Source organism: Myotis daubentonii, chromosome 11 (genome assembly GCF_963259705.1).
Source record: "Myotis daubentonii chromosome 11, mMyoDau2.1, whole genome shotgun sequence".
Lineage (NCBI taxonomy): Eukaryota > Metazoa > Chordata > Mammalia > Chiroptera > Vespertilionidae > Myotis > Myotis daubentonii.
Genome location: NC_081850.1, coordinates 52,566,035 through 52,581,522, shown reverse-complemented (window position 1 = coordinate 52,581,522; position 15,488 = coordinate 52,566,035). Strand labels below are relative to the sequence as shown.

At 41.5% G+C, this 15,488-nt stretch overlaps 1 protein-coding gene across 9 annotated transcripts in view; it reads right to left on the bottom strand.

The window, feature by feature from the left end:
• UNC13B (unc-13 homolog B) overlaps nucleotides 1-15,488 on the bottom strand; it is a 159,804-nt gene that overhangs the window by 64,352 nt on the left and 79,964 nt on the right. For all 9 annotated transcript variants that reach the window (XM_059657252.1, XM_059657259.1, XM_059657250.1 and 6 more), the window contains 2 exons: nucleotides 14,187-14,498; nucleotides 11,473-11,563 (listed from right to left, as the gene is read on the bottom strand). In XM_059657252.1, coding sequence (XP_059513235.1) covers nucleotides 11,473-11,563; nucleotides 14,187-14,498 — 403 coding nt within the window. The remainder of the gene's footprint in view (nucleotides 1-11,472; nucleotides 11,564-14,186; nucleotides 14,499-15,488) is intronic.

Sequence of the window (15,488 nt, the reverse complement as noted above, 5' to 3'; positions counted from 1 at the left end):
AACTCCCTAGAGATCCAGGAACCAGGAAGCCCAGAGGTCAGAGTGGAACCATAAAAGACACACTCAGGGGGCAGACTCAGTGAGCACCAAAGCCCCATCGAAGCAAGTCTAGCCCCAGAGGGGTGTCTCCAGCACAGAAGTTCTCCCACTGCAGACACAGCTGACTCTCACAGCCAATTGGCCTGGAGGTCAATTCCTCACAGTGATAACTACAACAATCGAGGCTAAACTACAACAAGACTGTGCACAAAGCCCACAAGGGGGTGCATCAAGAGTGTCTACCTCAGGTAATTGGGACACTTAGCACAGAAAGCCACTCTATCGACGCAGTGAAGCATAAAAAAAATGCCGAGACAAAGAAACAGGACACAAACGACAGAATTGGAGGAAAGCAAACTGCTGGATATAGAGTTCAGAACCACACTTTTAAGGTCTTTAAAGAACTGTCTAGAAGCCGCCAATAAATTTAATAAGGCCCTCAAAAAGACTGGTGAGGAGAACCAAGATGGCGGCATAGGTTAACGCCGGAGTTTGCTGCTTTGAACAACTACTTCAAAAGTGTAACCAAAAAACGGAAGGGACATCACCCAGAACCACAGGAACGTTGGCTGAGTGGAAGTCCTACAACTAGGAGGAAAGAGAAACGCACACGGACACTCAGAGGAGGCGCAGTGCTGAAGTCAAATTCTGAGGTGCGGAGTGCGCGAAGCGGGCTGGCGGCCGAGGGCGCGGTTGGCGTTTTCAATCGGGAGGGAGTCGCAGACTCTGAGCACCAGATCCGGGCGAGTCTTTAGGGACCCAGACTCAAACGGCAGAAGCGGGTCTGTCTGGCTTCAGTCAGAGCGAGTGCAGCTTTCTCTCCGAGCTTTGCAGCGGGTGCTGGGACTCAGAGAGGCAGAGCCCCTGGGGACAGGACTGAGAGCCGCCATAACTGCTCTCTCCGGCCCACCCTGTTGATCCTGTTCGACCCGCCCCGCCCAAGCCCTGCACAGAGGCATTTGCCGGATAGCCTCAGGCAAAGGCTAGATTAGCACCTCCCTAGAGGACAGAAGTTCTCTCACTACTGACACAGCTGATTCTCATAGCCACTTGGCCTGGAGGTCAAACCCTCCCTGGAATTAGCTACAACAATCAAGATTTATCTATAAGACTGCGAACAAAGACCACTAGGGGCTGCACCAAGGAAGCATAACAAAATGCGGAGACAAAGAAACAGGACAAAATTGTCAATGGAAGAAATAGAGTTCAGAACCACACTTTTAAGGTCTCTCAAGAACTGTTTAGAAGCTGCCGATAAACTTAATGAGCTCTACACGAAAACTAATAAGACCCTCGATCTTATATTGGGGAACCAACTAGAAATTAAGCATACACGGACTGAAATAACGAATATTATACAGACGCCCGACAGCAGACCAGAGGAGCGCAAGAATCAAGTCAATGATTTGAAATACGAGGAAGCAAAAAACATCCAACCAGAAAAGCAAAATGAAAAAAGAATCCAAAAATGCGAGGATAGTGTAAGGAGCCTCTGGGACAGCTTCAAGCGTACCAACATCAGAATTATAGGGTTGCCAGAAGATGAGAGAGAGCAAGATATTGAAAACCTATTTGAAGAAATAATGACAGAAAACTTCCCCCACCTGGTGAAAGAAATGGACTTACAGGTCCAAGAAGCGCGGAGAACCCCAAACAAAAGGAATCCAAAGAGGACCACACCAAGACACATCATCATTAAAATGCCAAGAGCAAAAGATAAAGAGAGAATCTTAAAAACAGCAAGAGAAAGAAACTCAGTTACCTACAAGGGAATACCCATACGACTGTCAGCTGATTTCTCAACAGAAACTTTGCAGGCCAGAAGGGAGTGGCAAGAAATATTCAAAGTGATGAATACCAAGAACCTACAACCAAGATTACTTTATCCAGCAAAGCTATCATTCAGAATTGAAGGTCAGATAAAGAGCTTCACAGATAAGGAAAAGCTAAAGGAGTTCATCACCACCAAACCAGGATTATATGAAATGCTGAAAGGTATCCTTTAAGAAGAGGAAGAGGAAGAAAAAGGTAAAGATACAAATTATGAACAACAAATATGCATCTATCAACAAGTGAATCTAAGAATCAAGTGAATAAATAATCTGATGAACAGAATGAACTGTTGATTATAATAGAATCAGGGACATAGAAAGGGAATGGACTGACTATTCTTGGGGGGGAAAGGGGTGTGGGAGATGTGGGAAGAGACTGGACAAAAATCGTGCACCTATGGATGAGGACAGTGGGTGGGGAGTGAGGGCGGAGGGTGGGGCGGGAACTGGGAGGAGGGGAGTTATGGGGGGGAAAAAAAGGAACAAATGTAATAATCTGAACAATAAAGATTTAATTAAAAAAAAAAAAAAAAGACTGGTGAGACCGCTGATAAATGTAGTGAGATCCTCAAGAAATCTAGTGAGACCCTCGATGTTGTGATAAAGGACCTACTAGAAATTAGGCATACACTGACTGAAATAAAAAAACATTATACAGACTCCCAATAACTGACCAGATGATCGCAAGAATCAAGTCAAAGATTTGAAATACGAAGAAGCAAAAAACACCCAACCAGAAAAGCAAAATGAAAAAAGAATCCCAAAATACGAAGATAATGTAAGGAGCCTCTTGGACAGCTTCAAGCGTACCAACATCCGAATTACAGGGGTGCCAGAAGAAGAGAGAGAGCAAGATATTGAAAACCTATTTGAAGAAATAATGACAGAAAACTTCCCCTACCTGGTGAAAGAAATAGACTTACAAGTCCAGGAAGCACAGAGAACCCCAAACAAAAGGAATCCAAAGAGGACCACACCAAGACGCATCATAATTAAAATGCCAAGAGCAAAAGACAAAGAGAGAATCCTAAAAGCAGCAAGAGAAAGAAAATCAGTTACCTACAAGGGAGTACCCATACGACTGTCAGCTGATTTATCAACAGAAACTTTGCAGGCCAGAAGGGGGTGGCAAGAAATATTCAAAGTGATGAATACCAAGAACCTACAACCAAGACTAGTTTATCCAGCAAAGCTATCATTCAGAAGTGAAGGACAGATAAAGAGCTTCACAGATGGAGAAACTAAGATGGCGGCATAGATAAACACCGGGAAATTGCTGCCTCCCACAACAATTGAAAAATACCACAAAAGGACAGAGCGGACATCATCCAGAACAACAGGAAGGCTGGCTGAGTGTAAATTCTGCAACTAGAAGGAAAGAAAAGCACACTGAGAGCCAGAGGAGCTGCGGAGGTGAAGTGCAGAGGTACGGCGGCTCGCGCGTGCGGAAAGGGGGTGGCACCTGAGGACGCGGCTGTCTTTTTGAATCCAGAGGGAGACACAAGCTCCCGACTGCTCTGAACTCTGGTTCTGGGAAGTCTCTGGGGACCCAGGACTCATACGGGGAGAAGCTGGACTATCGGGCAGCGGGCGAACTTGAGGGTGGCTTTCCCTCAGAGGTGCTTGCAGCAATTGTCGGGTCACTGAGATGCGCGGCTCCTTAGGGCTGGGCGGAGAATCAGCCATAGCTGCTTGCTTTGCCCTTTGATTCCCTGAGACCCCGCCCCACCCAGGCGGTGGCAGAGACTTTTGCATGTGAGTGTACCTAACTGCCGCTGGGCCAGGCAGACCCGGAACTTCCAAGAGAAGGCCCAAGGCCCCGCAGCAGCTTGCATTGCTTCACAGCTGAGCCTCTTCGTGGCTCCTGCTGTGTGGCCTCAGGCAGAGGCTGAATTAGCACCTCCTTAGATCCAGGAGCCACTGTACCCAGTGGTCAGAGGGGGACCATCCAGATTGCAACTCCTCAGATCCATAAGGGACACACTCAGGGAGCAGACTCAGTGAGCACCAAAGCCCCACTGAAGCAAGTCTTGCCCCAGAAGGGTGTCTTCAGCACAGAAGTTCTCCCACTTCAGACACAGCTGATTCTCACAGCCAATTGGCCTGGAGGTCAATTCCTCACAGTGATTCTACAACAACCAAGGCATAACTACAACAAGACTGTGCACAAAGCCCACAAGGGGGTGCACCAAGAGTGTCCACCTCAGGTAACTGGGGAGGCTGAGCCACTGGGCCCTACAGGACACCTGGCACGCAGGGCCACTCTATCAACACAGGGAAGCAGCCAAAATGCGGAGACAAAGAAACAGGTCACAAATGGCAGAAATGGAGGAAAGCAAATGACTGGATATAGAGTTCAAGGCCATGTTTATAAGGTTTTTCAAGAATTTTATGGAAACCGCCGATAAATTTAATGAATCCCTCAGTAAGTATAGTGAGACCATGGAGGACATGAAAAAGGACCAACTAGAAATTAAGCATACACTGACTGAAATAAAGAATAATTTACAGAGATCCAACAGCAGACAAGAGGATCCCAAGAATCAAGTCAAAGATTTGAAATACAAAGAAACAAAAAATACCCAACCGAAAAAGAAAAAAGAAAAGAGATTCCAAAAATATGAAGATAGTGTAAGGAGCCTCTGGGACAACTTCAAGCGTACCAACATCAGAATTATAGGGGTACCAGAAGGAGAGAGAGGGCAAGATATTGAAAACCTTTTTGAAGAAATAATGACAGGAGAAACCAAGATGGCGGCATAGGTTAACGCCGGAGATCGCTGCCTCGTACAACCACTTCAGAAATATAACTAAAGGACAGAACGGACATCATCCAAAACCACAGGAAGGCTGGCTGAGTGGAAATTCTACAACTAGGAGGAAAGAGAATATCATACCCAGACTCAGAGGAGGCGCAGTGCTGAAGTGAAATACTCAGGTGCGGAGTGCGTGCGCGGAGCGGGCTGGCGGCGGAGGGCGCGGTTGTTGTTTTCAATCGGGAGGGAGTTTCAGACTCTGAGCTCCAGATCCGGGCGAGTCTCTGGGGACCAAGACTCAAACGGGAGAAGCGGGACTGTCTGGCTTCAGTCAGAACTCGAAGGCAGCTTTCTCTCCGAGGTTTGCAGCCGTTGCTGGGACTCTGTGAGGCAGAGCCCCTGGGGAAGGAACTGAGAGCAGCCATAACTGCTCGCTCCACCCGCCCTGTAGATCCCCAGGGACCCGCCCCGCCCAAGCCCTGCACAGAACCATTTGCCGGATAGCCTCAGGCAAAGGCTAGATTAGCACCGCCCTAGAGATCCAGCACAGAAGCCCTCCCACTGCAGACACAGCTGACTCTCATAGCCAGTTAGCCCGGAGGTCAAATCACCCCCGGTATTGCCGACATCAATCAAGGCTTAAAGGCAACAAGACTGTGCACAAAGACCACTAGGGGGTGTACCAAGAAAGCATAAAAAATGCGGAGACAAAGAAACAGGACAAAACTGTCAATGGAGGATATTGAGTTCAGAACCACACTTTTAAGGTCTCTTAAGAACCGTCTAGAAGCTGCCGATAAACTGAGTAAGGCCCTCGAAAAGACTGGTGAGACCACCGATAAATGTAGTGAGATCCTCAAGAAATCTAGTGAGACCCTCGATGTTGTGATAAAGAACCAACTAGAAATTAAGCATACACTGACTGAAATAAAGAATATTATACAGACACCCAACAGCAGACCAGAGGAGCGCAAGAATCAAGTCAAAGATTCAAAATGCGAAGAAGCAAAAAACACCCAACTGGAAAAGCAAAATGAAAAAAGAATCCCAAAATACGAAGATAGTGTAAGGAGCCTCTGGGACAGCTTCAAGCGCACCAACATCAAAATTATAAGGAATGCCAGAAGATGAGAGAGAGCAAGATATGGAAAACCTATTTGAAGAAATAATGACAGAAAACTTCCCCCACCTGGTGAAAGAAATAGACCTACAGGTCCAGGAAGCGCAGAGAACCCCAAACAAAAGGAATCCAAAGAGGACCACACCAAGGCACATCATAATTAAAATGCCAAGAGCAAAAGACAAAGAGAGAATCTTAAAAGCAGCAAGAGAAAGAAACTCAGTTACCTACAAGGGAATACCCATACGACTGTCAGCTGATTTCTCAACAGAAACTTTGCAGGCCAGAAGGGAATGGCAAGAAATATTCAAAGTGATGAATACCAAGAACCTACAACCAAGATTACTTTATCCAGCAAAGCTATCATTCAGAACGGAAGGTCAGATAAAGAGCTTCACAGATAAGGAAAAGCTAAAGGAGTTCATCACCACCAAACCAGTATTATATGAAATGCTGAAAGGTATCCTTTAAGAAGAGGAAGAAGAAAAAAAAAGGTAAAGATACAAATTATGAACAACAAATATGCATCTATCAACAAGTGAATCTAAGAATCAAATGAATAAATAATCTGGTGATCATAATAGAATCAGGGACATAGAAAGGGAATGGACTGACTATTCTTGGGGGGGAAAGGGGTGTGGGAGATGCGGAAAGAGACTGGACAAAAATCGTGCACCTATGGAAGAGGACAGTGGGTGGGGAGTGGGGCGGGAACTGGGAGGAGGGGAGTTATGGGGGGGGAAAAAGAGGAACAAATGTAATAATCTGAACAATAAAGATTTAATTTAAAAAAAAAAAAGAAATAATGACAGAAAACTTCCCCTACCTGGTGAAAGAAATGGACTTACAAGTCCAGGAAGCGCAGAGAACCCCAAACAAAAGGAATCCAAAGAGGACCACACCAAGACACATCATAATTAAAATGCCAAGACTAAAAGATAAAGAGAGAATCTTAAAAGCAGCAAGAGAAAGACAGTCAGTTACCTACAAGGGAGTACCCATACGACTGTCAGCTGATTTCTCAACAGAAACCATGCAGGCCAGAAGAGAGTGGCAAGAAATATTCAAAGTGATGAATAGCAAGAACCTGCAACCAAGATTACTTTATCCAGCAAAGCTATCATTCAGAATAGAAGGTCAGATAAAGAGCTTCACAGATAAGAAAAAGCTAAAGGAGTTCATCACCACCAAACCAGAATTATATGAAATGCTGAAAGGTATTCTTTAAGAAGAGGTAGAAGAAAAAGGAACTCTTACCATATACCACAGCATGGATGGAACTGGAGAGCGGATAAATACCACAGGATCTCACTCATTTGTGGAATATAATGAACAACATAAACTGATGAACAAGGACTGATCCAGAGACGGAGAGGCATTGATTGGACTGTTGGGCCTTGGGGGGAAGGTAGGGGAGGGTAGGTGTAAGGGGGAAAGATCAACCAAAGGACTTATATGCAAGCATATAGGCCTAACCAATGGACACGGACAACGGGGGGGTGAGGGCATGAGCGGGGGGGGGGGGGGGTTGGGGGGTTGGGTTGAGGGTAACGTGGGGACAAGGACACATATGTAATATCTTAATCAATAAAAAATATTTTTAAAAAAAAAAGAGCTTCACAGATAAGAAAAAGCTAAAGGAGTTCATCACCACCAAACCAGTATTATATGAAATGCTGAAAGGTATCCTTTAAGAAGAGGAAGAAGAAGAAAAAGGTAAAGATACAAATTATGAACAACAAATACACATCTATCAACAAGTGAATCTAAAAATCAAGTGAATAAGTAATCTGATTAACAGTATGAACTGTTGATTGTAATAGAATCAGGGACATAGAAAGGGAATGGACTGACTATTCTTGGGAGGGGGGAAGAGGGTGTGGGGGAGAGGGAAGAGATTGGACAATAATCATGCACCTATGGATGAGGACAGTGGGTGGGGATTGAGGGCAGAGGGTGGGGTGGGAACTGGGTGGAGGGGAGTTATAGTGGGAAAAAAGAGTAACTAATGTAATAATCTGAACAATAAAGATTAAAAAAAAAAGTATAGCCCCACATTCAAAGATCTTACAAATACACAGAAAAGTAAGATTCAGCAGCAAACAAGAAACTCCATTACATCATGGTAAATGCCAATCTAGAAAAAGTATGCACAGAGCCTGGAAGCTTTACACACAAAAAACACTTGACACCTGAGTGGGTGTTTTATTTTTAATCTTTATTGTTGAAAGTATTACATATGTCCCTGACTGGGTTTTAAAAGATGTGAATGAAAACTGAGCTAGGTGGCCCTACCCAGGTGGCTCAGCTGGTTGGAGTGTCGTCCCATACATTAAAGAAGCTGTGGGTTCGATTCCCAGTCAGGGCACATATCTAGGTTGCAGATTCAGTTCCCAGGGCACATATGGAAGGCAACCGATCAGTTTCTCTCTCCTGCCCTCTCTCTCACTCCCTACCCCCTCCCTTTCTTTTTCTAAAAAAAGAAATCAATAAAAATATATCCTCAGGTGAGGATTAAAAATAAATATGAGCTAGGTGGAGAAAGAGAAAGAGTATTCCATGTATGAGAAATAGCAAGTATAAAGCCTCTGAGATTTTGAAAAATAATTGTATATGTTGGAAGAGTTGATGAAACAGAACTGTAGAAAGAGGTAAGACTGCAAAGGAATATTGGGTCTATATCAGGCTTTTCAAATTCTTTTGTGAAGGATCTGTTTCTTATTTCCAATATGTCATGGACTGGTAATTTTGGTCTATACCCTGTTCAATGACATGAGACCATTGATCATGTGCTTGATGTCACAGCAATCCAAATTGCCTCTAAATGTTCGCTTTCAATTTCAGTAGTTACTTCAACAAAGACTAGAAACAAACTTTGTGAACTGGGCTGGTCCATGGACCATACTGAGCTGAATCACAAAAGTTTTATTTTATCATGAAAGCAATGTGGAATCATTTAAGTACATTTTTTTCTGGCTTCCTCTTTTCAAATCATAGTTTTAATACACAATTTATAATCCTAAAAGAAAAGGTACTATTATTCTCCCGTTTTTCTGGATTAAGAAAATGTATCTCATTAAGATTAAAAAACTTGCTCACAGTGATACACTGAGAAAAAATATTGGACACTCATATCTCAGGTAAGAGTTAATTCCCCAAAAACAACAAAAAGCTCCTGGGATTCAAAAGCTTAATAGGAAAAATAGGCCAAAAAAAATATGAACAGACTGTTCACGGAAAAGTAAGCACTAATAGCCTTTACTTATATGAAAACATGCTTAACTCTACTGATAATAAGATACGTAAATTTAAACTCTTCTGAGATACACCACTGCCTAGCAGACTAGCAAAAATCCTAAAGCCATTCTATTAGGTTTGGGCAGCAAAAAGCACCCTCCTGACATTACTGGTAGGAGTACAAATTGATACAATCTCTGTTGAAGGCAGATACCCTTTGGGGTAGTCATTAACGCTGTTCACAAATCCTTCCCTATCTTTTTCAGGGTGTAAGCACTACTAACTTGAAGTTAAATATGGCTTTATGATTTGCTTTGGCTGGGGAAATGTGAGCAAAAGTGACATATTGTATCTTCTGGGCAGGAGTCTTAAGAGCCAGAATGCAATTTACTATGTTCTCTTTCATTTGTTATCTTTTCTTTCCCCCTACCGCCACAACTGGCAATGTTCTAGGTGCAAGCTATGCCATCAACCTGGTTTGCAGAGAAAAAACAATTTAAAGCAGATTATAAGAACATATAGAATGACAAGCAGCATAAGCAAAATAAACCTTTGCTGTTTTAAGCCACTGACAAATGGAGGGCAATCTGGCAATATTTATCAAAATTACATATTCATATCCCCTTAGATACATGTGCATACATGCAAAATGACACATGTAAAAGGTACTCCTTTAGAACATGGTTGTTATAACAAGTGACTGGAAACAACCAAATAAACATGAACAGAGACTAGTTAAATACTTGTAATATATTCATATAGGGGAATATTATGCAGCTGTTTAAAAAAGAAACGTACTCTTAGAGCTAATATGGAAGAATCTGTAAGTGAAAAAGCAAGATATTCTCAGTGTGTATAATACACCATATTTGTGAAAATAAAAATTAGGGGGAGATTAGAATATATATTCATATTTGCTTACACTTGCATAAAGAAATTCTAGAATAATAGAAACTAACAAAAAAATATTATCTTGGGGCAGAGTATTAAGGGGTGACTAGATGCAACTTCCCAACTATTCAGGGGGAAAACCTCTTGATGTCATACTTCTTACTGTCTCACAACCTCAAACAATCTGTCAGCAAATCTCATCTTGAGTATAAATGGTGTACTGCTGCCTCTATCTTAACCTGTTATCAAATCCTTCTTTGAACTCTGGCTTGTCTTTCTTCTCTTGGCAATACTCAATCAGCTTCCAGTTACATTACCTATGTTAAGAATGTATTTATAATTGTTCTCTTATTCAATTAAGTGGCAATGGTTCTTAATTACTCATAAATGAACCATGCCTTTCTCTAAATAATTCCAAGCTTTGGCAACTGTTTTTAGCTATTGTTTTTGAAAGACTCTGAAATGCCTTTTAAAAAGAATGTCATAACAAACTGTTTCTGCTCCAATATATATTCTTATCTTTCTCATTCAGGACTCTTCTTTTATGTGGAGGTTATTTATTTTACTTTCCTTTATAATAAAAATTACAAGACCCTTATTTCTTAAAAATTAGAAATAAAATATTAATAAGTATTATGACATTGACTTCATTATTTTTAAAATTGACATTTCATTATTTTTGAAATCTTAGTTTACAGAATGATTTGAAGGTCTAGTTCCACATCAATTATTTCAATACTTAGTTTTTATAGCTGTCACAGCTAAAAAAGATATTGATACACCAGTCAAATGAAAAATGTACAATTATGTCCTACATACCAAAGATTTTATTAAAATCTGGCTGTTTTTATCTTCTCTGATGTCTTACAAAATAGTCAGAAATATTTTTATATTTCTAACAAATAAGTTCAAACCTCATTAAAATTTTCATTTAATACGTTAATAGCCTCTTTCCAATATTTTAAAATATGCAGTTATGAGTTTTTGTAACACTGTTTCTAATAACAAAAGAACACACACACACACACACACACACACACACACACACACACGGAAGCATTTTTCAAACGTGTATTGAAAATGCTTCCTCCAAAGCAGCTACTTTTTCAATCACTTTTAAAACATTATCTTCTTGCTAAAGGGTCAAATGAACAGTGCTTATTACAAAGGACAATTTAAAATAAATGATAGTTATTTTAGAACTCGTGTAATAAATTAGGAATCAATGAGTCCACATCGATATAAATTAATGGAAGAAAAAGGATATCTCTTCCTCATAGTAGAATGCCAGTTAATGAATGTAGAAAGGATAACAGAAATAGAAAGTTACCATTTGGCTGATTATGGTACTGAAAATAGTGTATAACTTTATCTTCAGACTCTTGACCCACCAGGACTATTTGATTTTCATTAATCAGCATAGATGGAAGCCAATGACCACCTCCCATCATCTCTTAAGGCTCTGGTTTACTTGTCATATATTCCCAGAAACACACTAAGAAGATGACTAATCACTGATTGCTTCTTTGGCACCATATGTCTCCCAATTTCAAAGGAAAAATTATTCCAACTAGTACTGGAACAATAGATTTCCTACCTCCTGCAGCTGGAGTCGAACCTTGGTAACTGCTCGGATCCAATGTGCTCTGGCTTGGGTGAACGGCGAAGATGCAGTCTCCTCAGGAACACTTGTAAAAAAAAACAAAAAAAAAAAAAACAGTCCTTAAAAATAGCCCAGGCCACACGGTAACAGGCAAAACTGCCGAATATCTAAAATAAAATTATTTATATTCATGCCTACACTTGTTTAGTGATTCAGGCCACTAAAACAGCATGAATGTCCAATGTGGGAAAAAAAAATCCTCTCTGAAATGACAACTCCTTTGAGCTTCTCATCTGTTCCTTCTCTTTCTTTCCCCTTTTTTCACTCATCCAATGAGGTAGAGTTCACTAGGACAGTCAGGGATCAGGATACTAGTAGCAATGGCAAGGGCCTGAGTTAATGTCTAGAATTAAAACTGTGCAGAGAGGTGTAGAATAACTCACCTCACCTCTCAAGACCAACAGCCTCCTTTGGGGGTTCTACATGGCATCCTTAGGGCAGAATTTTGTTCCTGAAAACTCTTGCTGCTCTACTAAGTATTTTGGAAGGCTTACCAACTCCTAGACTACATCAAAAGTGCTAAGAAAAAAAGCACAGCCCTTTTTCTGCCTTGATATTATTCCTTGAGCAGCCTCAGGTACACCCTCAGTGAAATGAACAATAAATATAACAAAGCAGCTTTGAGACAGAAATACTACGCTGGATTAGAACAAGTCATCATCCAGGTCCTTAACTTAAGAATAGTGGTTGATTCTTGGTGATAATACTTCTCCTGTCTCCCACTGTGGTATACCGCCAAGGCAACAAACAAGTGCCTACCATCTAGACATATAAAAATGTATATGCTTGGCTCTAGTGTAATCTAACTGGATCAATTGTTCTAAAACATTTGTAAGCTCTTCTGGCCAAGGTAGAATTCACTTGCACAGCTAGGATCTGAGAGGACACAGCCAGTAGAGAAGGACAAATGCTCATGCTGGTCACTTCTGCTGCTCTACCAAGAACTCTACACAGACAACAGTATCTGCCAAGTCTAAGTTAACAGGGAATAAAAACTTAATACTACTCTGACTAATTCCATGAAATGGAATTAGAATAAAATGTACTCAGAAACTGGTAAGAGAAACTCACAAAAATGACAGTTTCCTTATAAGAATATTGCAGGCATCAGCAGTTCTAGTTCCTGCTTATACAAGAAACAGCCTTGACCACAACTTCAGTTGATGCAGATCACCCAACTTCAGGAATTTCGCTAGCACTGACCTCCAGCATGCTGACATTAAAAATCCGTATCAGGACCAGCAAGGACACTGCCTGCACGTCCACAGCCCCTCCTCCTCAACTCTTTGTTCTGCTTTCCCTCTCCCTCCCTATAAAAACCCCTGCTGAGGGGTGAGTTAGATCTGGCTTTGATATCAATTCTAAAATGGGCTTTGCGACAAGTCCCCCATCTTCTCAGGTTACTAGCACTTGAATAAGCCTCTTTCCTTTTTTACCAGCATCTGTCTCACAAGTTTGGCTTTCATGGTGGCAGGTAGCGGAACCTTGGTTCCGGTTACATAAGGTCTACAAAGAGTCATCTTTCAGTGGGTTGTCAAACTAGTAAAAAAGCTGGTCCAGAGCTCAATTTCCTGGATGCTTCATCTATTAGATGAGCCACCAGAGATGACTAAAGATTAAGAAAAAGGAAGAAGAGAAAATATGTTTATACTTTTAGTGGTCGAGTTGACATACCAACCATTCTCTCACTTTTACCTCGTAATCAGCATCCATTGCTCTGATCTTTCAGTGAGAAGCTTTATTATTAGATATTGACATTTGAGAATCTAAGTCACACCTACCCCTTATCACTCTCCATAAGTGGTTTTCAAATGGGGCTACAGAAATTTGGCAATATCTGGAAACATGTTTGGTTGTCACACTAAGGGTTGCTACTGGCATCTAGAGTGTACAGACCAGGGATACTCCTAAACATCCTACAATGCACCCAATAGCTCCCAAAAAAAAGAGTTATCTGGTCCAAAATGTCAATAATGCTAAGACTGAGAAATCGTGCTCTGCCCTAACCTATCAGCAACATTACTGACCAATTTAGCTCAATAATAACACTCAAACTCTGTACTAAGTTTCATTATAAGACTGTTAAAAGGAAACATTTAAATTTTTTCTTATGGGTACCAACTACCAGATACACTGCTAGGCCCTGCGGAGGCTGAGGGGTGAGTTAGATCTGGCTTTGATATCAATTCTATCTCAACCCTGCCCTGGTTTTCTCAGCCAGGGGGGGGGAAACACACACACACAAAAACAAAAAGCAATGTTCATAAAATCATTTTAAATATTAATATACTTGGAAGCCTATTTCATTCTAAGCAGCTCCTTTGAATGAAATATAATCTACAGGGCTCAGGTCAGTTCCACACTCAGAGGCTACCATATATGGGGTCAACTAGTAAGCCAAGAACTTCAAATTCAAAAAAGCCTGGTACACTCTAGCTAACTACAAAGATCCCAAGTATTCTTAAGAGATCTTTAAAATATCTTGGGACTTATACCAAAAATCAAGGGGAGCAATGTAGAACTAAGCCTTAGTACCCTCATCACCACCAAACCCAACTGTAGGGGGAAAAATGAAAAGCACATATTGAGCAATATAACAGGGTAGGACTGAGGAAACCTTGTGAGCTCCTCAAGCAGCCATCACCTACCTCTCTTGGGGACCTAGGACGTGGTCTTTTTGTAGCACCAGACCTGGGGTAGGATGGGTTGTGACATCTTTCATCTCCTTGGGTTCACATGCTCTCCCCTTCTCTACTTCACCAGTCACCTCCAAGGTTTTCTCTTGTTCTCCAAAACCCACTTGGACATCTCTAGAGAAGCTACCAGAGCTGTGGCAGGAATGAATTGAGTCCCTCTCCCGACGGTCATCATCTTGTTCATGACACTGGTCTAGTTCACTCAGCTGAGAGCTTCCTTGGCTCACATTACAGGAGGAGCCATACCTACTACTGCTGGTGGGGCTGTGAGAAGGAGAGGAATACAGATGAGTAAGTAAGTGCAAACTAAGGATCAGAGTAAAAGTAATAGATTAATCCAGGAAATAATGATTGTATCAATGGCAAGAATCACAAACAGGAGGTTCCTGGGAATGGAGGACCAAACTTTACAATCTAGAAGACCTAGTCTCTACTTAGCAGTCACAACAGGGAAAAAACACATGCTGGGTTCTTAAACAGCACTTAACCTCAACACAGCAATTGACTTTGAAGCATGCCTTGTCTTAATGTGATATTCATAAGTAGATTAAGAATTATTAAAAAGCCTATTGTTAAAAGTCTAAAATTCTTTACTCAGACTTCTAAAGAAACTTGTCCAGTGGCTGTGATTAAAGTTTTATAATTTTCACAAAATAAAATGGATGAACTCTACTCCCTTTTGCTATTATTTGTTAAATTGAGGTCCCCTTTCCTTCCTGTAGAATTGTTAATGTGGATGCTTGTGCCTTAGAATGAGCAAAGGACAATGGACATATCCCTTCAATTATCTCTCAGACATCTGCACAATAAGGTAATGGAAGCCACTGAGAGATGGAGGTTAGGATCAAGAAATTCCTCATGGGATTTCATTGACCATTCATCTCATGAATGTTACAATGATATTCCTGACAGCATACAGAATGTCCCATAGATAAACTTGCCCATCTGTAACTAAGTTGTTCTCTGGACATAGCTTAATTTTGGATAAAGTGGACAAAGTCCAACTCCAGGATCTAGGTCAGGGTCATATTAATGAATTTCTGTACCTGAAGAGAGGTCAACCCAACCCTCTCTCAAACACCCGAGTTCCCATACCCAGAAAGGAAATTTGTTCCCCTGCTATGAGAGTTAGAAGTTGTAGCAAAGACCTAGGACGTGGTCTTTCTGTAGCACCAGATCTGGGGTAGGATGGGTTGTAGCAGTGACTCATGGCCAAAAAGAAGAGCAGTACCCAGAAGTTACTCCCTTCAGCCA